Raw genomic sequence first — 10,541 nt, forward strand, 5'->3', positions numbered from 1 at the left:
GGAAGTGGCGCTGTGGCTCAAGTGGTAGAGTACTAGCCTTGAGCTGAAGAGCTGAGGGACAGCGCCCAGGCCCAGAGTTCAAGCCCCACGACCGGACCCAAAAAAAAAAAATTAAAACCAGTGGATAGAGCTGGGAAGGTGACTCAGTGGTAGAGTGCTTGCCTTGCATGCATGAGGCCCTGAGTTTGATTCCTCAGCACCACATAAGCAGAAAAAGACAAAAGTGTTGCTGTGGCTCAAGTGGTAGAGCGCTAGTCTACAGCTGAAGAGCTGAGAGACAGCACCCAGGCCCAGAGTTCAGGCCCCATGACCAACAACAACAACATCAAAAAACCCCCAAAAAGGCGCCAATATAAAATAGACACTAGTATCTTCCAAATCATATTAATAATAACTGTTATAGAAAAACAAGATAAGAAGGTATCAGTGACTCATGGCTATAATCCTACTGATGGGGGATTGAGTAAGAAGTCAGTTTTGACAGAAAAATCTAAGAGATTCCATCTCCAATTAACCAGCTAGCAGTTAGACTGGAGGGATGGCTCAAGTGTTAGAACATCTGTAATGAGCAAGCAAGCCAAGTGAGTATGCAAAAGTCCAAGTTCAAGCCCAGGTACTAGCAAGAAAAAAGTCAATCAGGTTTGGGAAACACTGGGCCTAAACTTTGTTTCCTCTCAGTATGAGATATTCAGCGCTTCCAATATGTGAATTTTTAACCTTGAAGAGGTAGGGTCAAGAATGAATGATATATTTGCTAAATTTATTTGAGTACATGTAGAATTCTGTCATGGAGTCCTTGCAGAACTAAGTAAATCAAGGCATGCTTTTTCAGAATGTTGGGGCATAACAGATAGTGAAAAATTCTGAAGGAAATGAAGTCATTTAGCTTAATGAAATAAAGGAAGTTAAAAAAAAAAAGTAGCATTCAAGTTGGGCAGTTAGGAATTCAGCACCAGAAAGCTTTCACAATGGCCTCTACAGGAAACAATAGTCTTTGCAATTGCCAAAGATTGGAAGTCATTACCTGACTGAGAAGCAGGGCGAGGATTCCTGGGTTGCAGCTCTGGATTGGGGCCCGGTGCCATCATGGAAGATGACATGTTTCCACCCTGGGGCATCATAACAGTGGCAGGGCTAGTCATCCTTATTAACCCTAGAAGAAAAGGTATGAAAAATTTCTACCTTTAAAAAATCTAATTATCTTTTCACTGTCTCAGATATACATGTAGCTGTATCAGAGCTCCCTTATGAAATTCCATTTCCTCCTTCTTCGTATATTAGTGTTGACACTTCCATCTATGCTTAATTAGCTCTTTTTTGCATATGTAACTACACTGCAGGGTATTTTTGCAAGTGTTTAATCTTTGCATAATTGGCACTATAAGTATTCTTCAGCTTCCTTTCCTCCTTAGCATTATTTTTGAAGTTCATCTCTCCTGACTATTATTGCCCAGAAACATCCATCCATCCATCCTGGTACTCCCAACTTTTTAATCTTGTAAGTTTGCAATGCCATGTATTTGTTGTGAATTCTTGTGGACATGTGAGAATGTCTTAATGCTATATACTTAGAATTACTAGGTTTTAGGATCTAAGCATCTTCAATTTTATTAGGTATTGCCAAATTGCTTTTAAGTGTAATTATACCAATTTATGCATCAAGTAGCAGTTTTAGAAATCCTCTTTTCCACATCTTCTTAATTTCTTATACAGACTTTTTAGAATGTAGCATCTATGTTCATGATAATAGCTTCTCTTCTTTTCCTGTCTTGATTTTGGGCAGCAAGATTAAAATAACTTTGAAGTAAGTTTGAAACTATCTTTCTTCTTTTTCTATGCTAAGGAAGACATGTGTATTTGTTCTTTAGAGATTTAATAAAATTTACCTGCAAGTTAGGTTTGGTGATTTATGTTTGTAATCCTAGTTTCTTGGGAGGCAGAGAATGGGAGAATTGTGGTTCAAGGCCAGGCCAGACAAAAAGTTAGTGAAGGAAACTCTACCTCAAAAAACAAAGCTCTTATGGTGGTTCACACCTGCAATCCCAGATACACAAATGGTCTGACCTCAGTCTTAGGCAAAAACCTCAAGATTGTATATTAAAAATAACTAAAGCACGAATGAAAAAGGGTAAAAAAGTACAGCAGTGGAGTTCACTGCACATTGATGAAAGTGAAATACACAATTCATGGGTGGAGAGAGAGAGAGAATGAGGGAACAGAAAACACTGTACAAAAGAAAACGTACTCATTACCTGACTCATGTAAATGTAATGCTTCTGTACATCACCTCTACAATAACAATAAAGTAAATTAAAAAAAAAAGCAAAAAGGGCCAGAAGTGAGGCTCAAATGGAAGAGTGCTTGACTAGCGAGTGCAAGGCCCTGAGTTTAAATCCTAGTACTGCCCCCCTCCCCAATCCCCCCCAAAATTACTTGTAAAACTACTTGGACCTGATTATGCTAACTGAATCATAGGGAACAGATTTTTTTAAATTAATTTCTTAACTTCTTATATGGTTATAGAATTTTCTATGTGCTATCCAGTCAGTTTGGGTTAAATTACAATTTTGTTGACAGATTATACTTTGTTACCATAAAGTTATTTGTGTGACATATCTTTTTAAATTCTTAAATAATTAAGTTAATAACTCATATACGTTAAAAATGTACCCTTTAGTTTGAGGCTCTGGAGATTGAAACTAGATTTCACATAAGCTTGGCAAGCAGCATTCTAACACTTACGCCATACTCAGAGCCCTTTTGTATTTTAGATAGGGTCTCTCTAACTTTGCTTGGGCTGGCCTTCGACTAATGGTCCTTTTACCTATGCCTCTTGGGTAGCTGGGATGCAGGCATGTACAAACACACGTGGCTTTTATTATTTTTCTAATGTATTACTTTGCTGTTCTTCTCCTCAGTTCTGACAACTTAAATTTCCTTCTGAACACAGTAATGGCTATATCTCACGTGTGTGTATGTGTGTGCACATGCGCACGCGTGCACATGTCAGTACTAGGGCCTGGGCATTGTCCTTGAGCTTTTTTGCTCAAGACTAATTCTCTACCACTTGAGCTACAGCTCCACGTTCAGCTTTATTGGAGGCAAGAGTCTTAGCACTTTCTTGCCTGGGTTGGCTTTGAACCATGATCCTCAGATCTCAGTCTCATGAGTAGCCAGGATTATAAGCATGAGCCATCAGCACCCAGCTAGATTATCTGTTTTCATCATACCCTTCCTCTCTATCCTCATCTCCTAGTTTAGATGTTATACATTCTGTTATTCTACTGACATCTTTAAAATATCAAGAGATGAATTCAGTGTGATGGCACACATCTGTAATCACAGTTACTTGAGAGACAGAGGTAAGGTCAAGGTCCAAGGCTAGAGTGGGCAAAAGCTTAAACCCTATCTAAAGACAAACTAAAAGCAAAGGACTGGGACATGGTTCAAGTAGTAGAGTGCTTGCCTAGCAAGTATGAGGCTTTGAGTCCCATTCCCAGTACCACACACACAAAAAAGTCAACAGTTAAACCTGACTTAAAGTCTAATGACAACATATGATTACCACTATTACTAAATAAGTCAATACTTATTTAGATTTACCCCATGTTTACCAATTATTTAGCTCACCATTCCTTCTTAGATCTTATATCTTCCATCTTAGGTTCAACTTTCTTCTTCCTGAAGTACATCCTTGAGTAGTTCAATTAGCAAGGGTCTGTTAATAGTAAATTCTCTTAGTCTCTGTGAAAGATCTTTATTTCTTTCTACTCATGATAGAACAGCTAGGCTTAAAATTCTAGGCTGCTAACTATTTCCTCGGGACTTGAAAATACTATTGTTATATTTTCAGGTTTTGAAAGCTCTGGTTGAGAAATTAGGAAAAATCAGCTATGAATCAGAGAGCTTCTCCTTTGTAAATAATGTGTCTTTTCTTTTGGATTGCCTCTAACATTCTTATTTTTTTTTGAGACAGGATCTCATTATATAGACTAGTCTTGAACCTATAAACCTTCTGCCTCAGAATCTTGAGTACAGGGATTACACAAGAGTAAACTACATTCTTGGATTTAACATATTTTTTGTTTTACATATTCTGTACTGTGTTTAAGTGTGGATTTGTTTTCATTTGTAGGCCTTCTGCAAATGCAGGATTAGTGGTCTTCTGATACTGAGGACTTACGTCATTTTTATCAGTTCTGGAAATCTTTAACATATTCCCGTTTGCCCTTCTCAGAATTTCTTTATCTTCTTCTTTTGGAGGTTTTTGTTTTGGGCCATACTAGGATTTGAACTCAGAGCCTTAAAACTTATAGGCAGGAGCTCTACCATTTGAGTTATATCACCTGAGTTATATCACCTGTTGTTCTGTTGTTGTTCTTGTTTTGTCAATTGTAGAGCTTGAACTCTGAGCCTGAGCACTGTTCCTCAGCTCTTCAACTCAAAATGAGTGCTCTACCACTTGAGCCACAGCACCACTTCCTATTTTCTGGTGGTTAATTGAAGATAAGAGTCTCATGGGCTTTCCTGCCTGGGCTGGCTTTGAACTGTGATCATCAAATCTCAGTCTCCTGAGTAGCTAGGATTACAGGCATGAGCCAACAATGCCTAGCTATCACCTGCTTTTTGCTTTAGTCTTGTTTTTTTTTCCTGGGCCATGATCCTTCTATTTATATCTCCTACATAAATCAGATGACAGAATTATACCACCTTTTTACTACTACCTTTTAACTGATAGTGATGAGGTCTTGTGAACTTTTTGACTGGGCTGATCTCAAACTGTTATCCTTCTGATCTCAACCTCATAAGTAACTAGGATTACAGGCATGAGCCAGTGCATACAGTTGTGTGTATGTGTGCAGCATGTGCACGCATGCACACATATGTGCATGCTGGTAGTAGAGCTTAAATTCAGAGCCTTGTACTCTCCTTTGGCTTTTTCACTTAAACTTGGCACTTTACCACTTGAACCACATCTCCAATTTCTGAAATATTTTTATTATTATTATTATTATTGGTTGTGGGACTTGAACTCAGGCCTGGGAACTGCCCTTGAGCTGGTATGCTCAAGGCTAGCACTCTACCACTTGAGCCACAGTGCCACTTCCAATTTTTGAGTGGTTAATTGGAGATAAGATCTTACCAGGACTTTTCTGCACAGGCTGGCTTTGAACCAAAATCCTCAGATCTCAGACTCCTGAGTGGCTAGGATTACAGGTGTTGTAAGTCACCAGTGCCCAGCATGAACTTTTTTTTTTTTTGTCAGTCATGGGGCTTGAACTCTGGGCTTGGGCGCTGTTCCTCAGCTCTTCAGCTCAAGGCTAATGCTCAACCACTTGAGCCACAGTGCCACTTCTGGTTTTCTGGTGATTTATTAGAGATAAGAGTTTCACAGGCTTTCCTGCCTGGGTTGGCTTTGAACCGTTATCATCAGATCTCAGCCTCCTGAGTAGCTAGGATTATAGTGTGAGCCACCTGTGCCCAGCAGCATGAGCTCTTTTTAAACATATGTTAAACTTTATCATTTTATCCTTTATATCTCTTGACCTTTTTTGTTTCTGCACATACTGGGCTTAAACCTGGGGCTTCACAATCTTGTTTAGCAGTTTCTATTCAAACTGGTGTTCTGCCACTTGTGTGGCACTCCACTGCAGCTTTTTGCTGGCTAACTGGACAGAAGAGTCTCATGGACTTTTCTGCCTGAGCTGGCTTCAGTCCTCAGATCTCAGGCTCCTGAGTAGTTAGGATTACAGGCAACCAGCCCTGGTAGTTATCTTTACCACTGTCTTCATGAAATAACTAAGGATGTTTACAGGTAACCAAGGACAGAAAATATTAGGTGCTTTGGACTAGAAGTTAACACCAGACCCAGGTTTTGGGCTTGCATGCTAGGCTCCTTTTGCTTCTGCCCCTCATTCTCCTAGCAGTGGCAACAATGTCCCTTAGATAGCAAATCTACCTGCCTTATTCACAGTTTCACTACATGGCAATTTGACCCAGCATACTTAAAAAATGCTAAATTTTTTTAAAAGCAAAGGAAATTTCAAAATACAAATTTTAAGTTCTTGCATGTGCATTACACAGCTTAGTAGATGTAGAGAAGTTCTCAGTCAGTCCTGGATCATTGTCAGTTGTGTTTAAATTATTATGAAATTGAGTGTTTTAATTTTGTGAAAATTTGACTCCAAAAGCTAATGGTGTCCAAAATGCAAGGCAAAAGTTATGGTAATCCTCTTAACCAACAAGAGAATATGATATGCTTAACTGAAATGATAAAGGGGGAATTTTAAGATTTGTTGCAGGAAGTATATATTTCTTAGTAGAAACTGGGTGGTGGTTATGGGAAAAATGAATCAAGTATCTGTAGTATTCAAGACATTTGAGTATGAAATAGGTTGAGTTTTTGGTGAGCAGTTATCAATGCATACAACAGTAATTCTTCTGGCAATAATGTAGCCCATGGTTGCAAGTTACATATACTCAGACCTACTGACCTATTGTTCTGGTATAGGTAAACCTGAGTGGTTTTAGAATACTGAGCTCTGAGCATTCACAGCATTTTCTCAACAGTAGTTTCATTGGTGCCATATACTTGTAGATATCAAAGAGTCTACTGTAATTTCTCACTGAGCTGACTTAACACCTGGTCAGACTTCTGTGGGGAATTATACCCATGTGCAAAGCACAGGTTGGGTATTTTCCATCTACTATGTGGTATTCCACATCAGCCTAACAGAAACTCAAGAAATGTTTTTTTTTTTGTTTTTTCTGGGTCCGGTCATGGGGCCTGAACTCTGGGCCTGGGTGCCCAGAGCCACAGCACCACTTCCGGCTTTTTTCTTTTTTGCTTATGTGGTGCTGAGGAATCGAACCCAGGGCCTTGAGCATGCAAGGCATGCTCTACCACTGAGCCACCTTCCCAGCCCTCAAGAAATGTTTGCTGCATGGGCTGGAAAGGTGACTCAGTGGTAGAGTGCCTGCCTTGCATGCATGAGGCCCTGGGTTCGATTCCTCAGCACCACATAAGCAAAAAGATAAAAGCCGGAAGTGCGCTGTGGCTCAAGCGGTAGAGCGCTAGCCTTGAGCTGAGGGACAGCACCCAGGCCCAGAGTTCAGGCCTCACGACTGGACCCAAAAAAAAAAAAAAGAAATGTTTGCTGCATAGGAGGGCTCATTTACATTCAAGCATGAGCTCCACAGATTGTAGGTATATTATCATCTAATTTTAACTCCGATAAAGTTAAGTAGCTTGAGTTAACAAGTAAATGCAGTGTCAGGATACAAACTGAGTTCCAATTCTCTAGCCAAGTCCTCAGCTACAATTTAGAAAAGCAGCTTATAAACTGAATTCCTCTGCTGCATTTCTTCAAGAGCTACTGTGGTAGGCAGGAGTGGAGTGACAGTACAGTTTCAGGCTTCTACTCTGCTTCCAACAGCAGCTGTGCTTTTCTGTTTTATTTAAATGAAAGGCTGTATGGCTGAACAGCTTTGAAAGCTCTTGGTGTAATGACAAGAGCACTGAACTAGGAGTGAGGACATCTGTGATACTAGCATACTGTTATCTGTGCCTGGACAACTGCTTTTTCTATGAGTTCCACAGCTCTCTCAGCTTTAAATGAGAAAGCCATCTTGATTCTAATATCCCATGAATGATGGAATACTGAGTTTAACCTCTGAAGAAGAAATATCAGGATTGATAAAAAAATGAAGAAAATAATTTATAACGCTCTCAAAAAAAAAAACTTGAGACAGTCTTGCTATGTACCCAGGCTTATCTCAAATTTATAATCCTGGGCTGGGAATGTGGCTTAGTGGTAGAGTGCTTGACTAGCATGCATGATGCCATGGGTTTGATTCCTCAGTACCACATAAACAGAAAAGGCCAGAAGTGGCACTGTGACTCAAGGGGCAGAGTGCTAGCCTTGAACAAAAGGAGCTCAGGGACAGTACCCAGGCCCTGAATTCAAGCCCCAGGATTGGCCAAAAACAAAACAAAACAAAACAAACAAAAAAAAAAAACCTTGCAATCCTCTTGCCTCTGCCTCCCATGTGCTGAGATTATAGGCATGTACCACCACGGCTGCTCTCTCAATTCTAAATCTATGAAAACATATATTCTCCCATATAAATATACAAATTCCACATAAGCACATAAGAAATTAGCCAAAGATTTTCAGACTCAGAGAAAGTGGGACTTGGAGAGCTACATTCTCCATTATACTATAAAAGCCTTGAGGGTTTCTGTTCAGGAGTTCATTTCTATTTCCAACTCATCATAGGTTACTCAACAGCATCTCAATAATTGTTTATTGCATGGCTCAATGTTCATTAACCTTTAAGGAAAGTAATTCAAAGACACTATGCTTTATGCTTGGTGACCCAAGTGTTCTTGGAATAACTCATGTCTTACTTTCCTGGTTTAGTTGACAAGAGATAGGTGTGCCATGACATCCTTCCACACCAACTCCCTCCACCCCACATATCTTGCAGGACTTGGATGATCAGACCTTAACAAATAAAGAGTTGAAAAAGGAAATTAGTTAAAATATCATATAATCGAGTGGGTCTCACCTGGACCACCTGCCATAGGAAATCCTGCCTCCATTCTAATGGAATTTCCAGCTGCCATGGGTCCATTCATTCTCACATCTTGGCTTCGGTTCTGAGTCAAAGCCAGGTTGATAGCACCTTCCCCTGAAAATGACAGTCATTATAAAATGGAAATAATAAGAATAACATGCAAATTTTGTTTAAAGACAGGTACACATGAGTTTTACTTGTCTGTTTTTTTTGTTTTTGTTTTGTTTTGTTTTTTATTGGTCGTGAGGCTTGAACTCTGGGCTTGGGCGCTATCCCTCAGCTCTTCAGCTCAAGGTGAACGCTCTACTGCTTGAGCCACAGTGCCACTTCCATACTTCCTACTTGTCTGTTTTTAAGGGAATATGTTAAATTTATCACCACAAAAAAGGTAGGGCAATCCTACATGGATTTTGAGGGCACTAGATAACACTTACATAGTTCAGGATAGCCTTGAACTCAAGATCCTTCTGCCTGTACTTCTTGAGTGCTGGGATTACAAGAATGTGTCAATGACTTTCCACACAGCTTAAGACTCAATGAGTCTTTGGTCAACCTATATGAACAGGTTTACTTATACAAGGAGATTACAACCATTTCTCACTTATAATAGGTCAACTGGTCAATCATTAGTGAGGCTTAGTATCACAGAGAACTTAGAATTCTTAATATATATTTTCAACCAGTTCACCAATTATAGTATGTCAGTGTACACTTATGTGCAAGAGAACTGTAGAGAAACCTCCTCAGATGCTTTCAAGATCCCAAATTTTGGAAATTTATATGATAGGATGGTGTTACAACACTGTGAGAAAATATCTGTGAGAAAAAATACCAATTTCCTTTCAATAACTTCAACATGAAAAGATTTCCAGCAAAGAAGTTCATATGAAAACAGAGTATATGGTTGGTTGCTACTAATCTATCTTTGTGATACTTGGTAAAACTAATAATTGTATAGCTTTCAGTATTGCTTATTCTAAGCATGTGCTCCACCAACGAGCTATATCTTTCTCTCTTGTAAGGTTTCATTTATTTATTCTGCTTCAATGATGCATTAACTGTTTTCAGAACTGAAAGCCAACATATTGAGTTCCAGAGAGAATCCAATAGCCATTTACAACATAAGTTACATTTGCCTTTTTCTCCTTTAGCATCCTGTATAACTCCAGAAGGTGGTCACTGTAATTCTAACTAATGAGACCTTACACATATAGGCAACTTAAATTTTACTTGGTCCAAAGATAAAACCGTCACTGAAATAAGTTTCAGAATGCTTCTTGCACTTACTCCATATTTTAATATTGATGCTATGGAAGACATACCACCACCTTGTGGACAGTTAAATATAGCTAGCCTTTTCCTGAGTAGTTAAAACTGCATATGTCAACCTTGTCCCTATAATAGCCTTGGTTTTTCAGTCCAAAGATAAAGCAGAAAGCTAAGAGAGGCACAGGGCAGTCTCCACTGCATAGTCAGCTTTTAGTGTGTACTTTTTAACAAAGGAAGCTCATAAGGAACAATGTCTTTAAGGAAACAATCACTAAAGTCTACAATATGCTCTGACATGCTTACAGGAGTAGTCAAGAGTAGAAGACTAAATAATCTTAGTTGCTATTGCCTGTCTTGGGGCACAACAATCTACAGTCCATTGCACAAAATATGTATTAATTCTGATGATGATAATTTCAGCTGCTAAGGTTTCATTGAACATGTTGGTTCTAAACTAAGTCAGTTCTACTACAGTCAGGCCTGAAGTGGAAGGGAGGGCTGGAATCTCTGGTTGCCAACTTATTTGCATCAGCACAGAAGGGAGAGGATTCTAGTATACTGTGCCATCAAAAGAGAAGAAAGCTGATGCCAGTGGCTCACACCTGTAATCCTAGTTACTCAGGAGGCTGAGATCTGAGGATCATGGTTCAAAGCCAGTCCAGGCAGAAAAGGCTGTGAGACTCTTATCTCCA

The 10,541-nt window shown here is 39.4% G+C and overlaps 1 protein-coding gene across 8 annotated transcripts in view; it reads right to left on the minus strand.

Annotated features, from left to right (window-relative positions):
- Positions 1-10,541, minus strand: part of Ncoa6 (nuclear receptor coactivator 6) — a 75,252-nt gene that overhangs the window by 47,469 nt on the left and 17,242 nt on the right. For 7 of the 8 annotated variants that reach the window (XR_001174834.1, XR_001174835.1, XM_013010950.1 and 4 more), the window contains 2 exons: positions 8,572-8,694; positions 1,025-1,153 (listed from right to left, as the gene is read on the minus strand). Coding sequence is in view for 6 of the 8 variants with exons in the window: in XM_013010950.1 (XP_012866404.1) it covers positions 1,025-1,153; positions 8,572-8,694 (252 nt within the window). In the remaining 2 variants the exon portion in view is untranslated. Of the gene's footprint in view, positions 1-1,024; positions 1,154-3,630; positions 3,682-8,571; positions 8,695-10,541 lie in introns of those variants that run through there. The other variant, XM_013010954.1, reaches the window with a different exon arrangement.

The sequence above is a fragment of the Dipodomys ordii genome, unplaced genomic scaffold (genome assembly GCF_000151885.1).
Source record: "Dipodomys ordii isolate 6190 unplaced genomic scaffold, Dord_2.0 Scaffold13, whole genome shotgun sequence".
Classification (NCBI taxonomy): Eukaryota; Metazoa; Chordata; class Mammalia; order Rodentia; family Heteromyidae; genus Dipodomys; species Dipodomys ordii.